This window comes from Sphaeramia orbicularis, chromosome 6 (genome assembly GCF_902148855.1).
Source record: "Sphaeramia orbicularis chromosome 6, fSphaOr1.1, whole genome shotgun sequence".
Lineage (NCBI taxonomy): Eukaryota > Metazoa > Chordata > Actinopteri > Kurtiformes > Apogonidae > Sphaeramia > Sphaeramia orbicularis.
The window spans coordinates 15,813,690-15,832,742 of record NC_043962.1 but is presented as its reverse complement, the minus strand read 5'-3'; the positions used below and the strand labels follow the sequence as shown (position 1 = coordinate 15,832,742).

General features: G+C 34.6%; 1 protein-coding gene across 3 annotated transcripts in view; it reads left to right on the top strand.

Annotated features, from left to right (window-relative positions):
• The window catches only part of bicd1a (bicaudal D homolog 1a), an 80,232-nt gene extending 66,799 nt beyond the window's left edge, over positions 1–13,433 (top strand). Inside the window, exons 6-10 of one of the 3 annotated variants that reach the window (XM_030136629.1) lie at positions 276–1,034; positions 1,897–2,048; positions 3,833–4,043; positions 8,972–9,057; positions 13,188–13,433. In XM_030136629.1, coding sequence (XP_029992489.1) covers positions 276–1,034; positions 1,897–2,048; positions 3,833–4,043; positions 8,972–9,057; positions 13,188–13,320 — 1,341 coding nt within the window. In that variant the 3' untranslated portion in view covers positions 13,321–13,433. The remainder of the gene's footprint in view (positions 1–275; positions 1,035–1,896; positions 2,049–3,832; positions 4,044–8,971; positions 9,058–13,187) is intronic. The other 2 variants (XM_030136630.1, XM_030136631.1) reach the window with 2 other exon arrangements.
• Positions 13,434–19,053: the final 5,620 nt, after the last annotated feature.

Below are 19,053 nucleotides of genomic sequence, written 5' to 3'. Positions count from 1 at the left end.
TAGCTTTTTTTTTTCTTCTTGGTTCTGATCTTTCTCCTGTTCAGAATTATACATTTCTGTTTCATGTTCAAAGATTGCAATAAAAATATCCTGTTTACAAATGAAAATGTATCTACAACACTGAGAAGTACAGCATAACATGAAATATACACTTGTCACAGATTCATCTTCATATCACACAGTCTTCTTAATACATGCATGATTTTATGCTTTTATTTTTGTGTGGTAGCTACTGTTGCTTTGAGGGACATTCTCTAACATACTTTCCCAAACAGGTGACTCATTTGGACCGCAGCTGTCGTGAGGGCCGGGAGAGGATCGCAAGCTTGGAGGCAGAGCTCCGAGCATCCTCGAGCACAGCCACAGAGAGCCAGGGCATGTTGAACACAGCGCAGGATGAGCTGGTAACCTTCAGTGAGGAGCTGGCACAGCTTTACCACCACGTCTGCCTGTGCAACAATGAGACACCAAATCGAGTCATGCTAGACTACTACCGGCAGAGCCGTGTCACACGAAGCGGGAGCCTAAAAGGCTCAGACGACCCCCGGGCTTTACTCTCACCTCGCCTGGCGCGACGCCTCGCTGCAGCCTCTGCGGCGTGCTCCAACGAGTCCCCACGCAGCCCCATGGACTCTCCATCCAAAGACACCAATCACAGCGAGACAACAACCAACAGCGGTGACTCTCCTAGTTGTCACGGCAGCCCCACCCGCAACCCCACTGGCTCCCCAGTCATCAGCATCTCTCCCTCCCCATCTCCGGTGCCCTCAGAGGCAGGTGGCGACCTACGAAAGGAGCCCATGAACATCTACAACCTGAACGCCATCATCAGAGACCAGATCAAACACCTCCAGAGGGCTGTGGATCGCTCTCTGCAGCTGTCGAGGCAGAGGGCTGCAGCCAGGGAACTGGCACCGATGCTTGACAAGGACAAAGAGTCCTGCATGGAGGAGATCCTCAAGTTGAAGTCTCTGCTGAGCACCAAGAGAGAGCAGATAGCCACGCTCAGGCTGGTGCTCAAGGCCAATAAACAGGTGAAAAGTACTTTTTTCTTTGCTCTCAATTCATCAGTGTAATCAGAATCAAAGGTGTACTGTCTAACCCAGACTTATCCATGCATTTATCTCTAGCAGGTTAGACTACTTTAACAGCCTTCTCACTGGACTCTCTAAAGCTGTAAGACAGCTGCAGTACATCCAGAACGCTGCTGCTCGAGTCCTGACTAGAACCAGGAAGTACGACCATATCAGTCCTGTGCTCAGATCTGTGCACTGGCTTCCTGTGGCTCAGAGAATAGACTTTACAACAGCTCTGCTCGTTTATAAGTCTGTCCATGGTCTAGCACCAAAGTACATCTGTGACACGTTGGTCCCATATGAACCATCTGGGACCCTGAGAACCTCAGGGACTGGCCTTCTGCTGGTGCCCAGAGTCAGGACTAAACAGGGTGAAGCTGCGTTTCAGTTCTATGCAGCTAAACTCTGGAACAGTCTTCCTGATGATGTGAGTCAGACCTCTACTGTGACTATGTTTAAGTCCAGGCTGAAAACAGCTGTTCAGCTGTGCATAGAACAACTGAAAGGGTTCTATCTGCACTCTTCTCTTAATTGATTAGTATTTATGTTTTATTGATTATGTTTTAATTGTAATTGTGTGTTTTTAACCTGTCTCTTTTCCCATTTTTGTAAAGCACTGAATTTCCCTGTGTATGAATTGTGCCATACAAATAAATCTGTCTTGCCTTGCCTAATCTTCATGGAAACCGGAGGAAATTGTGTAACATCTTATGCAAACATACATTCAAACATCATCAGTTCTTGTGTGAGAAATGCAATCCAGTGAGGAATAAGTTTGTATTTTGTAATTAAATGCTAAACACCATTATCTTTATTGCAGACTGCAGAGGTTGCGTTGGCGAATTTGAAAAGCAAATATGAGAATGAAAAGGCGATGGTAACTGAGACCATGATGAAGCTAAGGAACGAACTAAAGGCTTTGAAAGAAGACGCTGCCACCTTCTCGTCTCTCAGGGCGATGTTTGCAACAAGGTCAGAAGGATCCTGTTAATACGAAACTGTTTAAATCACAGGTGTCAAACATGCGGCCGGGGGGCCAAATCTGGCCCGCCAAAGGGTCCAGTCCGGCCCTTGGGATGAATTTGTGAAATGCAAAAATTACACTAAAACATTGAACAGTCCTTTTATTTCAGGTTCCACATTCAGACTAATTCAATCTCCACTGGGTAGGATTCAATAAAATACTATCATAATAACATAAATAATGACAACTCCAAATTTTTCTCTTTGTAAATGTAAATATTTTCATGTATTTACACTAAAACAAAGTATAATATTGCAAAAATATCTGAATAACCTGAACAAATATGAACAACCTGAAATGTCTTATGAGAAGTAAGTAGAATTTTAACAAGATTCTGCCTGTTATTAAATGTTTTGTGTGTTTATAGATCCACTGTGATCTGTCAGTTATAATGTAAATGTGTAAATGATAAACTGAGGCAGAACATAGTTAAAATTACACTTATTTTTTTCAGTTTGTTCATGTTATTCACATCTTTTGAAAGGATAGTTTGTAAATGTAAGCCTTTTCATAATGTAAATTTACTTTTTTCGCTCTAAAACATAGAGAAAAGTTTGGAGTTGACATTATTTATATATTATTATGTTATTATTTTACTGGTTCGGTCCACTGCAGATCAAATTTAACTGAATGTGGCCCCTGAACTAAAATGAGTTTGACACCCCTGCAGTAAATGGTACAAAAAAACATTAAAAGACCAATATTTACTTTAGCATTTCATTTTCTGTACCATTTATTTATTTATTTAGTCCTTATTTATATTTTTCCTTCTTTAATTTTTATTCCTGCGTTTATTTTTACACACAGAAATGTAAAATAGAGACGCAGGAATAAATATGCTTGGAGAAATAAAAAGAGGAAAAAAATGCAAGAGGGGGAACACTGGGGCGGTAAACATGACTGAATTTAAAAAAAAAAAAAAAAAATGCCAGATGTAAATAAAATACAGAAATAAATACTAAAAGAGATAAAGAAAATGTAAATAGAAAACAATGCAAAAATAAATGCAGGGATAAAAATTAAAGAAGGAAAAATATAAATAAGGACAAAAATTTTTTAAAAATGGCACAGAAAATAAAATGTTAAAGTAAATAAATGCCTTTGAATTGTTATTCACATCTTTTGAAAGGATAGTTTGTAAATGTAAACCTGTTCATAATGTAAATTTACCTTTTTTTGCTCTAAAACATAGAGAAAAGTTTGGAGTTGACATTATTTATATATTATGTTATTATTTTACTTGTTCAGCCCACTGCAGATCAAATTTAGCTGAATGTGGCCCCTGAACTAAAATGAGTTTGACACCCCTGCAATAAATGGTACAAAAAACATTAAAAGACCTATATTTACTTTAACATTTCATTTTCTGTACCATTTATTTAGTCCTTATATTTTTCCTTCTTTAATTTTTATTCCTGCGTTTATTTTTGCATTGTTTGAATTGTTATTCACATCTTTTGAAAGGATAGTTTGTAAATGTAAACCTTTTCATAATGTAAATTTACTTTTTTCGCTCTAAAACATAGAGAAAAGTTTGGAGTTGACATTATTTATATATTATGTTATTATTTTACTGGTTCGGTCCACTGCAGATCAAATTTAACTGAATGTGGCCCCTGAACTAAAATGAGTTTGACACCCCGGGTTTAAATGTAATCAAGAAACAAGAAAAACACAAATATCACAAACATCCTACTAAATGTTCTTTTCTCTGTCCTGTTTTTCTCTGTAGATGTGATGAGTACGTCACCCAGCTGGATGAGATGCAGAGGCAGCTGGCAGCAGCAGAAGATGAGAAGAAGACTCTGAATTCTCTGCTTCGTATGGCTATTCAGCAGAAACTGGCCTTGACCCAACGCTTGGAAGATCTAGAGTTTGACCACGAGCAGACCCACCGAGGCCGCGGCGCTAAAGTGCCCAAGATAAAGAGCAGCCCTCCCAAAGTAAGTCGCAGAGCTGCCCGCACAGCTCCATCCAGCCCCACCAGGCTCCACAGCCTCTCTATCATCACCACCCACACCCTGAACACCTCCCTGACCCTCAGTAGCCCCCCCTCTGTTGAGTTAACCCCCTGTCCGTCCATGTCTGCTTGGACCTCAAACCCACTGTCTGAAACAATCCAGACGTCAGCCTCAGCTCTGCCCAAATCGGGTCTCTCCAGCTTGTGTCTGGGCTCTCAGCCCATGATGGCGGACCCAGACTGGCTTACCTTAGAGTTCAGACGACTCATTTATTCAAGACAGGATATAGGTCAACAGTCTCCAACGCAAAAAAAATGCAGCCCCAGTAGTAGCTCTGCCTCAGTGTCTCCTCACCTTCGGAGGAGACGATGATGATTCACTTTAAGACAATTGATCTGAGCTTCCTCCTGGGTATTTCCCCTGCCCAGCACCAATATGCACTGCGTACACAGTACCCAGAAACCTCAGGATTAGGTGGGATACAGAGAGGAGGAAAAACTGGTTTCATGCGTCTGTGGTTTGAACATGCAGCAACACTCAGAAAGGAGGAGGCCTGCTCCACCCTAAAACACTCAACAGCTCACTATCTTTTATTAAGGTTGACTGAAAGCTGGACTGCCTATCATTTTGTAAGAATGAAAAGACAGATTAATTTAAAAACAAGAACCTTCCAGCCTCTGAACTGGTTTTGCAAAGTGAAAACCAAGCAAATAATGGCTGCAGCATCTATCTCCTGCAGCGTTCACAGACTTACAGCAGCTCCCTGTGGCAGACTCAGTGATGTACAACAGACCATTTGTTCTGTATGCAGCATGCAATCCATGTCTAACAGTATGGGATATTCTTTTCAGTATTTTAGTATGCTCTATATCAGGGGTGTCAAACTCATTTAAGTTCAGGGGTCACATTCAGTTAAATTTGATCTGCAGTGGGCCGAACCAGTAAAATAATAAGATAATAATATAGAAATAATGTCAACTCCAAACTTTTCTCTATGTTTTAGAGTGGAAAAAAGTAGATTTACATTATGAAAAGGTTTACATCTGCAAACTATCCTTTCAAAAGATGTGAATAACATGGACAAACTGAAAAAAAACACAGGGTGGGGAAGCAAAATTTACAATATTTTGAGGCAAGGATTGAAAGACAGTGTATGACCAATTAGTTTATTGAAAGTCATGACAATTTAAATCTTCGAATCATATTTTACTGCATTTCTAACGGTCTTGTTGTCTACCTCAAGTTCAATTGCCATTTTTCTCATGGATTTGGTTGGATCCTTTAGGATTTTGGATTTGAGAGCTTAATAAAAGCTTTGGTACGTTTTTTTGTTGCTTCCTCCACTTCCAGACTTTCTCGTAATAGTTTTGCTCATAGTCATTCTCTTCTTTCCATTATAAACAGTCTTTATGGACACTCCAACTATTTTTGAAATCTCCTTTGGTGTGACGAGTGCATTCAGCAAATCACACACTCTTTGATGTTTGCTTTCCTGATTACTCATATGGACAAAAGTTTCTGGAAAGGTATGGATAATAGTGTTAGGTATGATTATGACATCAATATATGTTTGGTTTCAAAACAATTGACGTAGTGCCTGCTGAGAAAAACAACGAAATGTTCATTGTAAATGTTGCTTCCCCACCCTGTAAGCGTAATTTTAACACTATCCTGCCTCTGTTTATCATTTCCACATGTACATTACAACTGACAGATCACAGTGGATCTACAAATATACAAAACATTTAATAACAGGCAGAATATTGTTAAAATTCTACTTACTTCTCTTAAGACAGGGGTGGGCAATTAATTTTCCTATGGGGCCACATGAGAAACTTGGACAGTTATTAAGGGCCGGATCAATTCACTTGCAGCACTGCTCAATATATATCTGTATAAAACAGTAAATGAAACAGTACAATGATACAATGAAAATGTGGAGCACAGAATACAACTATTTAACGAATATTCACAAAAACCTTTTCAAAAATGTGCAACACCAGCTCCATGTTAACTTTACATGAAAAACCATAAATGCTGCTTTGTTTGTTTGCATATCTCAGTTCTTTTTCGGACTTCAGTGAAGAAATACTTAGAAGTCCATGTCTTGTTAAAAATCTCTGCATTCTTAATCAATCTTTCTTTCTTGTTTTTTGGCATTAGCTGACATCTTAATGGGCTGAAACTGACCAATAAACCAATAAGCTTTATTATAACCATAAGCTTTATGCTGAGAATGGAAAGTATGTGCGAAAACGCACTAATTTAGCAGATCCTACTAAGTAAAAGCTGTGCCGTTGCATTGGTTGCATCTATTACTATGATATAAATTTGCATTGACTTTTAATTTGCCAGTGACCTCATGCGGGCCAGTCAGGGTTAGCTACACTGGTCTACAATTTTTTAGAAATGATTTGCTTCAGAGATTAAATGTGCTAAATGTTACGTATTTTAATAAGATTAATTGGAAAATAAATGACAAAAGTGCCGATTTGCTGATGTTTTCAAGGTATATGATTAAGTGTTATTACACATATATATTGGTTTATGTACATTTATATAATAGTTTTATAAATCTTCCACTAAATAGAACCTGTAAAGTGAATGTATTCTAATGTGCAGACAGTGTTTTGAAGTAGATCTTGTAGCTCTGAGACAAATATTCCTTTTGAGTCAAACCCATTCTCTCGTTAATTCTTGAATTTCACATTTTGACCCAAGGCTGTATCTTGGAAAGTTCAGCCAACCAGCATTTTTGACTTGATTTTTCTTCATCAGTGACTCTCATGTGGTAAAATTTCATTACTTTTATTCTGGAAGCATTTTCCTTGTAGACCAGTGCTATCGGACCTCATGTGGCCCGCAGGCCTTACTTTGCCCAGGTCTGTCTTAAGACATTTCAGGTTGTTCATATTTGTTCAGGTTATTCAGATATTTTTGCAATATTATACTTTGTTTTAGTGTAAATACATGAAAATATTTACATTTACAAAGAGAAAAATTTGGAGTTGTCATTATTTATGTTATTATTATGATAGTTTTGGACTGAATCCTGCCCACTGGAGATTGAATTGGTCTGAATGTGGAACCTGAACTAAAAGGATCGTTCATATTTTAGTGTAATTTTTGCATTTCACAAATTCATCCCAAGGGCCGGACTGGACCCTTTGACCCCCGGGCCGCATGTTTGACACCTGTGCTCTATGTATAAAAACTCAACTGTATAAGCCCCATTTTACAAGTGCATGCTTAATTTTTCTCTCAAAAAGCATTTGACAGGCATAAAGCGTAGTAGTATGGAAACCAGCCAGACCTCCTCTCTGTGCCTCCACCTCCTCTTCTCTTCACTTTTATCCTTTGAGAAGCAAAAAAAAAAAGACAAACTAAAAACCATCTATGTGTACACTACAAAACTAATGCCTTGCTAACCCCTCAGGGTATTACCAGCTTTCACCACTAGATGGCAGAGTCTGATTGTATTTAAACTCTATTGAGTCTTTCCTGTCAAATGCTGTTTTGACGTCTCTCTCATCATCCCACCTCAGATAATCATATGAATACACAATGTGTTAAATAAAACACTTTAATAAAGTTTTAAGCTCAGCTAGTCATATAAGGAAGTTTGGAAATGTCCTGGCCTTGAGCGGCAGGTGTTCTGGAGTTGACAGGAAGTGGATTGTTTATCATTAATCCCGCTGTGTCTGTCTTTCTCCTTTCTGTATGACTTGAATCAATACAATATTGGATTTGCAAGTTTGTGTCTGTAAATGTATCTGTGTCTGTCTGTCTCAGGGTGCTTTGTGTTTTCAGATTTCAGTGTTTTTTTTTTCTAGTTGTGCAGGCACATAAGTGAGACTGATTTCCAGTGTTAGTTACATTTACACAAATCTTAGATACAGGTAGATACCTTGTGTGGATTTAAGGTTTCTCTTCTACTTCATCTGCTCATTATTTCTTTTTTTGTTCATTGTATTCCATGATGCTCATTTAACCCTTTCATGCATGAATTATGAGAGCCTTAATCTAGATTTTTTTTCCCCCAACTGTTTTTATTCCTCTTTAGGCAAGGAAAAAAAAAAAAAAAAAGGCAATTGAAATTTTTTTTTAATGAACCTATTTTTCATGGAGTTGCAAAAATGTCCATTCAGCTGGACACTATGCGTTGAGTTTCTGAAGCAAAGAAACATGCATTTACTGATATACTGTGTGAAATCTGTGAAATAAAAACATTTTTAATGCTGCTCATCTGTTTTCTCACATTTTAAGATAAACTAATACTAGTCATTACTCACTTCATGGAAATAATATGCAAAAAAAAAAAAAAAAAACTTTTACATTATTTACATTATTTTTACACTATTTACATTATTATTTTTACAGTCTAATAACAATAACAAGCAATTGATTTACACTCAAACATGTTACTGCTGATCAGGTTTATCTAGAACAGCAAAGTTACAGTAATGGTACGAATTGCAGTGTATTATGGGATGATGCATAAGCGTCCACTGTGTTGGCTGATATGGAACTAAAACAACAAAATCCATGAATATACAAGAGAACTGCTTTGAATAACTGTCCACTGTAGTGACCACTATGCATGAAAGGGTTAATTTAGACATTATGGATTTCCAAGACACCAACAGATTTCATAATTGTATGCAAGATAAATGAAAATAAAACCATGCAGGCTAATCATCACACTTCATTTCACCTTCAATAGCCACAAGAACTAGATATTGATGTCACACTGGTGCTATCTAATAAATACCACAGTTACCACATTAGCAACCAGCAGTCGGTCTCTATCTGTCTCACAAGGCCTTCCCCTGTTGTGTCCTCCCTTGTATTCTGTCTCCTAATGTCTAACCCTGAATGTCACCACTCTGTATATCTGTCTAATTTATCAGTTTCTTGTAGATTGTCAGCAGCCTGCTGCCTCAGTACCGTCACTCTCCCCACAACTAAGGCGAGGGAGAGCCTCCCTAGCCCGCAGGTAACAAGATGTAGAACCTGCTAGTAGTAGGCCTATCTATCTATCTATCTATCTATCTATCTATCTATCTATCTATCTATCTATCTATCTATCTATCTATCTATCTATCTATCTATCTATCTATCTATCTATCTATCTATCTAATCACTAAGTTGCAGTCAGTTAATTAAAGTACACAGTAGATGACACCTGTATCTGTACAAATACTTGTTCCTGCATGCACGTAGTATGTACACTTTGCTGCACAATAACTACTAACAGCTCAGTTAAAAATGTAAAAAAAAAAAAAAAAAAAAAAAAAAAAGTGATATAATGAGGCTTTCTTTTCTACTTTGCATGTACAGTTTTGCATGGTAGAGTAGTTTCTCTTATTCTAATCTGTCCTTTCATAATTTCACCTTGAATTTTAAAAACACAAAAAAAAAGTATAAAACATTTTATGAATAGAAAATTAAGTTTTCAATGTGCACTTTCATTTTCCCCCAATGAATACATCAGCTGGTGCTTCCGTTAGAGCACAGGTGTCAAACTCATTTTAGTTCAGGGGCCACATACATCCCAACATAACCTGAAGTGGGCCAGACCAGTAAAGTAATAATAATAATAATAATCACAACAACAACAATAATAATAATAATAATAATAATAATAATAATAATAATAATAATAATAATAATAATAATGAAAATAATAATATATGGTTATTAAGTATATATGGGTATGTTTTTTGGGTTTTGTAATGCTTTGCAAAATCTCCTTCAATTAAATAAAGGTTGTTTAAAAAAAAAAAAAAAAAAAAAAAGTAAAATAATAACATAATATATAAAAAATGTCAACTCCAAACTTTTTTCTATGTTTTAGAATGAAAAGTAAAATTACAAAGTGAAAATGTTTGCATCTACAAATTAGATAAAATGTGAAAATAAAATGTGAATAACATGAACAAATTGAAATTTACTAAGAAAATAAATGCAATTTTATGCCTCAGTTTATCATTTACACATGTGCAGTACAACTTACAGATCACAATGGATCTACAGACACACAAAACATTTAATAACAAGCAGAATATTATTAAAATTACACTAAGTTCTCGTAAGACATTTCAGGTTGTTCATGTCTGTTCACATTTTTTATGGAAGGATAGTTTGTAAATGTAAAACATTTTCATGTAATACATTTTTTTACACTAAAACAGAAAAATTGGGAGTTGTCATTATTTATAGGTAATTATGATCGTATTTTAATGGTCGGACTCACTTGAGATCAGTTTGGTCTGTATGTGGAACCTGAACTAAAATGATTGTTGATATTTTTAGTGTAATTTTTGCATTTTACAAATTTATCCCACCTGTGCCTTAGAGTATTTACAGGACAACTTTACCTCCATACATCAGAATATAGCATTTGAGCACTTCTAATAGATATGTAACAGTTTTTATGCTTCAACAAATAGCATTGGTGAGATGTAGGTAATATTAAGAGCGCTTCCTACAGCTGAAGGTGAGCATTTTAACCCTTTCATGCACGAATTGTGAGAACCTGAATCAAATTTTTTGCACATGTGCATTACAACTTACAGATCACAGTGGATCTATAAACACACAAAACACGAGTTATGAGAACCTTAACCAAATTTTATTCCTGAGTGTTTTTATTCCTCTTTAGGCATGAAAAAAACAATGTGATTGAAAATTTTCCTCTGAAAAATAAATTTAAAAAATAAAATAAATAAAAAAAATAATAAAAAAAATAATAATATATGGTTATTAAGTATATACAGGTATGTTTTTTGGGGTTTTGTAATGCTTTGCAAAATCTCCTTCAGTTAAATAAAGGTTGTTTAAAAAAAAAAGTAAAATAATAACATAATAATATATAAATAATGTCAACTCCAAACTTTTTTCTACGTTTTAGAATGAAAAAAGTAAAATTACAAAATGAAAATGTTTGCATCTACAAATTAGATAAAATGTGAAAATAAAATGCGAATAATATGAACAAATCGAAATTTACTAAGAAAATAAGTGCAATTTTATGCCTCAGTTTATCATTTACACATGTGCATTACAACTTACAGATCACAGTGGATCTATAAACACACAAAACACGAATTATGAGAACCTTAACCAAATTTTTTTCCTGAGTGTTTTTATTCCTCTTTAGGCATGAAAAAAACAATGTGATTGAAAATTTTCCTCTGAAAAATAAATTTAATTAATAAAATAAATTTAAAAAAATAAGAAAAAAATAAATAAAAAATAATAATATATGGTTATTAAGTATATACGGGTATGTTTTTTGGGGTTTTGTAATGCTTTGCAAAATCTCCTTCAGTTAAATAAAGGTTGTTTAAAAAAAAAAAAAAGTAAAATAATAACATAATAATATATAAATAATGTCAACTCCAAACTTTTTTCTATGTTTTAGAATGAAAAAAGTAAAATTACAAAATGAAAATGTTTGCATCTACAAATTAGATAAAATGTGAAAATAATATGCGAATAACATGAACAAATTGAAATTTACTAAGAAAATAAGTGTAATTTTATGCCTCAGTTTATCATTTACACATGTGCATTACAACTTACAGATCACAATGGATCTATAAACACACAAAACACGAGTTATGAGAACCTTAACCAAATTTTTTTCCTGAGTGTTTTTATTCCTCTTTAGGCATGAAAAAAACAATGTGATTGAAAATTTTCCGCTGAAAAATAAATTAAAAAAAAAAAAAAAAAAAAAAAAAAAAAAAAAAAAATAATAATAATATATGGTTATTAAGTATATACAGGTATGTTTTTTGGGGTTTTGTAATGCTTTGCAAAATCTCCTTCAGTTAAATAAAGGTTGTTTAAAAAAAAAAGTAAAATAACATAATAATATATAAATAATGTCAACTCCAAACTTTTTTCTATGTTTTAGAATGAAAAAAGTAAAATTACAAAATGAAAATGTTTGCATCTACAAATTAGATAAAATGTGAAAATAAAATGCGAATAACATGAACAAATTGAAATTTACTAAGAAAATAAGTGCAATTTTATGCCTCAGTTTATCATTTACACATGTGCATTACAACTTACAGATCACAGTGGATCTATAAACACACAAAACACGAATTATGAGAACCTTAACCAAATTTTTTTCCTGAGTGTTTTTATTCTTCTTTAGGCATGAAAAAAAACAATGTGATTGAAAGTTTTCCTCTGAAAAATAAATTTAAAAAATAAAATAAATAAAATAAAAATAACAATAATAATAATAATAATAAAATAATAATAATGAAAAAAAATTCTTATGAGCGTATTTTTCATGAAGTTGCAAAAATGTCCACCCAGCTGGACATCACACGTTTAATTTTTGACGTACAGAAACATGTATTTACTGATAAATTGTGTGAAAACAATGTGGAGGGCTTGTGATTGTGGGCGTTTATGCTCAGGAGAGATCTACATAATGTTACCAATTCATGCCAGAAAAGATATGTAGTGTCTTAAAACTTTAATAAAGATATGTGTAAAAAAAAAAAAAAAATCCATGAATATACAAGAGCACAGCTGTAGAATAGCTGTCCACTGGAGTGACCACTATGCATGAAAGGGTTAAACATCTGAACCACTTCTGCATCTTCTTATACACGTTTTATATTAAAATGTCAGCTGCAACACCTTCATAAAGACTGCTGCCATGTGTTCCAGATCTGATCCTTCCTGAAAATGACTCTGTTGGGTTTCAGTGTCATAATACTCTATTTCATTTAGTCACTATGCACAGGGTTGTGGTTGTAGAATACGTGAAGCGAGCCCCAAAAGACTGAGACATCATCCACCGAAGCTGCTGACAGATCTGAGTCAGTGTTTGGTTCCAGTGTTGTGCTGGTTAGCCTTCCTCTCTAATCCTGTTTTCTTCTGTTGTTGTTCTCACTGAATACTTTGTCCTGAAGCATGAATAATTCTTCCTTTGTCTCTCTGGTGGTTTAATGAGACCAAATCAGGCTTTCTTTTTTCTCCCCTCTTCTATCACATCATTATTCACATCATAGATCATAGTTTCTTCACTCCTTTCACCCATAAATACTGGCTTTTTTTCACTCATTGTTATTTCTAATCTTCTCCTCGTTTCAGTCCTAAATTTGCGGCAGACCTCCAGGACCACCAAGCAGTCGCAGTGGCAGTCTTATCCAGCAGCAGTAGTCCTCTCTCTCCCTGTGACCCTCGTAACTGCCTGGCCCACCACCCCCAGCCCTTCGGTACCTAACCTCACCTCACCGCTCTGGGTCCAGTCTTTTAGGTGCAGAGACACAAACACTCTAAGCTGGGGTTCTTTCACTTTAACCTCCCCTGACCTGACCCAACCCGACCCGACTCTCCCACCCCCCCTCTTCCCAGCCTAAACAGACCGGCTTGGTGGATTCCGTGACCTCCGAGCGCTCCGTGCCTCGTTACGTGGGTCGCAGAAGAGGAGCCGGACACTGTTTTCTTCTCTGAAAGTGACATCGTGTCCTTAAAAACAGAAAATGGATGATTGAACTGAGGCTGAAAACGCCATAAGGATTCCTCCCTTACTTCTAATAATATTATTTATAATTTATCTACTCTCTTGATTATTTATTTGAGCATTGATTTGTGACAGATTTCTCAGATATTTATTACCGGAATGTTTTTTTCTGTGTTTGTTGGTCATTTTTTTTCAGGATGGAAATCAAGAATTGATTTACTGCTGTGGTGAAGACTTGATTACAAACAACTTTCACTATTGTACATGGACAATTTTGTTGTTAAAAAAAAAAAAAAGAAACCAACACAAACTGGAGTAAAGCTGAACTTCCTTATTGCTCTAGTTAAATCTTGCCTAAACTGGAAAAAAATCTAAAGCTTACCAAGTGTATTTTTCTCATTTCTAGTCAAAATATCTCATCATACTTAAAATAAGACATAATCACCTAAAGCAGGGGTGTCAAACTCATTTTAGTTCAGGGACCACATTCAGCCTAATATGAATTTAAGTGGGCTGGACCAGTAAAATAATATAAATAATAGGGTAAGAACTTTTGAGTGAAAAAAGTAAAATTTCATGATGAAAATGTTTACATCTACCTGAAAATTCTTAAGGAAAATAAGTGCAATATTAACAATATTACACCTTAGTATATTATTTATCCATATGCATCACAACTGGATCTAAAAATACACAAAACATTAAATAACAGAAGGAATATTATTAAAATTCCACATACTTCTCTTAAGAGATTTCAGATTATTCACATTTTTTTTTATATAAAAGGCTAGTCTGTAAATGTAAACATTTGTGTAATTTTACTTTTTTTTTTACACTAAAACACAGAGAAAAATTTATAGTTTTCATTATTTATAGGTTATTATGATAGTATTTTACTGGTTTGATCATTTTTAGATTGAATTGACCTAAAATGCTTTTAACATCCTTGATTGTTAATATCTTCAGTGTGATTTTTGCTTTTCACAAATTCATTCCAGGGGCCGGAATGAACACTTTGGCGGGCCGGATTTGGCCCCTGGCCCCATGTTTGACACCTGTGATCTAAAGAGTGGCTTTTCAGTGAATTATAAGAACTTATTTTTAGACAATAGATCTTGAAAATCACATAATTTTCACTTGTTCCATTGGCAGATTTTTTTTTGCTTGAAAATCTTGAATCAAGCAAAAAAGTGAAAATTATCTTGATAAGATTTCATGAAATAAGATTGTCAAGATCTATAGTCTAAAAAGAAGTTTTATATCTCACTGAAAAGTTGCTCTTTAGGTCATAGGTGTCAAAGGGTCCAGTCCGGCCTGCGGGATGAATTTGTGAAGTGCAAAAATTACACTGAAGATATTAACAATCAATGGTTTGAAAATGATTTTAATTCAAGTTCCACATACAGACACATACAGTCCAATTAGATTTTAAGTGGGTCAGACCAGTAAAATATTATCATAATAACCTATAAATAATGACAACTCCAAATTTTCTGTTTTAAAGTAAAATTTCATGAAAATGTTTACATTACCAAACTATACTTTTACAAAAAATGTGAATAATCTGAACAAATATGAACAAACAGAAATGTCTTAAGAAAAGTAAATGCAATTTTACCAACATTCTGCCTGTTACTAAATGTTTTGTGCGATTGTAATGCACATGTTTAAATGATAAACTGATAAACCAAGGCATAATATTGTTAAAATTGCACTTGTTTTTCTTAAGACCATTCAAGTTGTTCATGTTATTCAGATTTTTAAGGAAACTTTGTAGATGTAAACCTGATCATAATGTAATTCTACTTTTTTCACTGTTATCATCTTACTGGTTCGGCCCACTTGAGATCAAATTGGGTAGAATGTGGCCCCTGAACTAAAATGAGTTTGACACCCCTGCTTCAGGTGATTATGTCTTATTTTAATTATGATGAGATATTTTGACTAGAAATGAGAAAAATACACTTGGTAAGATTTGGATTTTTTCCAGTGTAACCATACTCTACAGCATTTAAAATGTTAGAATTTGTCAGTATGATAAAAAAAAAAAAAAAAATCTGTACATGCCATTTTTACATAGATTTCTTGGGACTACATTGGGTTTGACTTGCAAACAAACTAATGAAAATAAGAAATTTCAAGACAAGAAAATGGTGTTTCTTGTGGTGGTGATTGATGGGTTTGAACTACCTTTCTAACGTCACTAGTCCTTCTTGAAACGCTTGTGTTTTTTAATACTTTTTTTGCAAACCATGTGCATTAAGACTATTTTATACCTTCTATTATTATTATTATTATTATTTTTTTTTTTTTTTTTACAGCTGGTGGATGTGGTTGTTTCTGTTACAAAGCTCACATTACTCAGAGTAGGGCGTCTCATTTTTGGGACTTCTTTTCCGATCAAGCTTTTAATTTGACTAGTTAATCTCTTATATATTAGTAACTCCCAAAAATCTTTAGGGTGCCCGTCAGCCGAGTGCAGAAAACCCATTTGTCAATGGAAAATCATGGATTTGTCGGTTAGTTATGTCATATTTACACATGCAAATGTCATATTAGAGGTTTTGGGGGATGCTACTGTCGTTTATGAAGGTCTCAAATCATGTTCAGGTCAAGGTCACATAAATCACATAATTTTCACTCGTTCCATTGGCAGATTTTTTTGCTTGAAAATCTTGAATCAAGCAAAAAAAGTGAAAATGATCTTGATAAGATTTCTTGAAATAAGATTTTTAAGATCTATTGTCTAAAAATAAGTTCTTATATCTCACTGAAAAGTGACTCTTTAGGTCACAGGTGTCAAACATGCGGCCCGGGGGCCAAATCCGGCCCGCCAAGGGGTCCAATCCGGCCCGCTGGGTGAATCTGTGAAGTGCAAAAATTACACTGAAGATATTAACAATCAATGGTGTTAAAATCATTTTAATTCAGGTTCCACATACAGACACATACAGTCTAATTAGATTTCAAGTGGGTCAGACCAGTAAAATATTATCACAATAACCTATAAATAATGACAACACCAATTTTCTCTTTGTGTTTTTTGGTGTAAAAAAGTAAAGGTCAGGTCAAGGTCACATGATTTTAGACAAAGTTAAGGTCATTTTACACTGAAAAATGGGTAAAATCACATTTTTGCTGAGTTCTTTATTGTCTAGTCTTATTTCAAAGATCTGCACTCAGGCCTTTCACTGGAGAACATCTGATCCTAGATTACCCATCTGGTAACCTTCCCTTTTCTACAGATTGGGCCAAAATTTTTGGGGGAATTACTAATATATAAGAGATTAACAGGTCAAATTAAGAGCTTGATCGGAAAAGAAGTCCCAAAAATGGGATGCCCTAACTCAGAGACAGGACTAGATGAGAGGTTTGAGATCAGGACTAGGGCTGTTGCTGGCCTGGGTTTTTGCCTTTTGATTTGCACAGGTTTACGTGACCATGAAGTGAACTGACCTCCTTATTTTTAACATTACCTGTGAAAAAAAATCCACAAAGTTGCGCCTGTTTTTGAGTTACCGTCACCGGAAAAAATTGTCTTCTCTGTATAATCTTTCATTGCATCAGTCACAACCTCCCCTCAAAAAACAGTCATCCTCAGTTTTTGTAGTACAACACTGACATAGCCAAAAAAAAAAGAAAAAGAAAGAAATAGAAATAATCATGGTACACGTGTCCTTTATCGTCCATATTTACTTGTACCGACATGCTTCCTTCATATAGTATGCAGTACTGTCCAAGCACAATTATGTATTCTGCATTAATAGCAATACAGTAGCATTGGTCGTAGATGGATCTGGATAAGATTTACAAAATATTTTATCCGTTTCTGTCATCATCAAATACCAGCAGGCTGACAAAGAAAGGTGAGACAGCATGAGTGTCTTCAAATTAGGGATGTAACGATTACCGGTATAATAATAAACCGCGGTGAAATTGCCAACGGTCAGTTAATATTACCGTTTAAATTCTAATTATCATGATAACCGTGTTTGATTACCACACTTTTCCGGAGAAAACGCCTATGTAAAGATCTGCTTTTATGTCAAATATTTGAGTATAGTTTTAATTTATTACAATTTGAATTTTATATACCTAATATTTGGAACCAGTATTCACTTTTAAAGTCTTTGATGAGGTTCGTTAAGCATCTTTGTGTTGTTTATGCAATAAAGTATATACATTTTTCAAATCGTATTTTATATTTTTTTTGAGTTTTCTGACCTTTTATGTTGATATAGTAGGTTAACCCTTTCATGCATAGTGGTCGCTACAGTAGACATCTATTCTCCAGCTGTTCGCTTGTATATTCATGGATTTTATTGTTTCAGTTCCATATCAGTCAACACAGTGGACGCCTATGCATTATCCCATACATTGCAACTCATACCGTTACTGTAACTTTGCTGTTCTTGATAAATCTGAGCTGCAGTAACACATTTGAGTGTAAATCAATTGCTTGTTATTGTTATTAGACTGTAATTAACCATTTTCTTAAACAAAAAATGTTTTGTTTTTTTTTTTGCATATTATCCCCATAAAGTGAATAATAGCTATTATTAAAATATGTTAAAATGTGACAAAACATCAGATTAGCAGCATTAAAAAATATATTTCATAGTTTTCATTCAGTACATCAGTAAATGCATGTTTCTTTGCTTCAAAAATTAAATGCACGGTGTATAGCTGAGTGGATATTTTTGCAAGTCCATGAAAAATAGGTTCATAAAAACATTTTCAATGGAATTTTTTTTTCATGCCTAAAGAGGAATAAAAACACTCAGGAAAAATAACTTGATTAGGGTCAAAACACGGTATTCAAAATCTCTCTGATGGGACATTTTAGAGACAATTTGACCCACATTTTTACTTTTAAATTCATTTTTGCTTTCGTTGGACCATAAGGGATTATCCAAAACAAGGAATATTGAAATAAATGTTGGAATGGTAATCAAAGTTCACTCTCTGATGGGACATCACTGTGTTTTGACCCATTAAGGTTCTCATAATTCATGCATGAAAGGGTTAAAGTGAAAAAATAATAGGCGGATGATACAAATAAAACTGTGCTGAAAAAAAAGGCAAAATCAAAAGGACTGAAAAACGGACAAAATAGGCTCAGACCCCTAAAGGTTAATATTTGAATGTTTCTGCCAAGAGAAAGTGCATTCTGCCTATTATTTTATTTGTTTTTTTGTTGTTGTTGTTTTTTTTTCCAAAATACAATTTGGTTAAATTATTTCAGTGTGTTTAAAAGTACTTTTTGAACATTTTGAGCACAATTTCAACAATACCGCGATAATAATGATAACCGTGATAATTTTGGTCACAATAACTGTGACTTGAAATTTTCATATCGTTACATCCCTACTCCAAATATGGGGACACGGTTTTGCAGCATCATTGTTTCATCTTTCTTTGACTATTCCAGCACTTGGCGCCGTTATGATCTTTCTGTTTTTTTTGAAACACTGTTCTGATTGTAGAGGAACA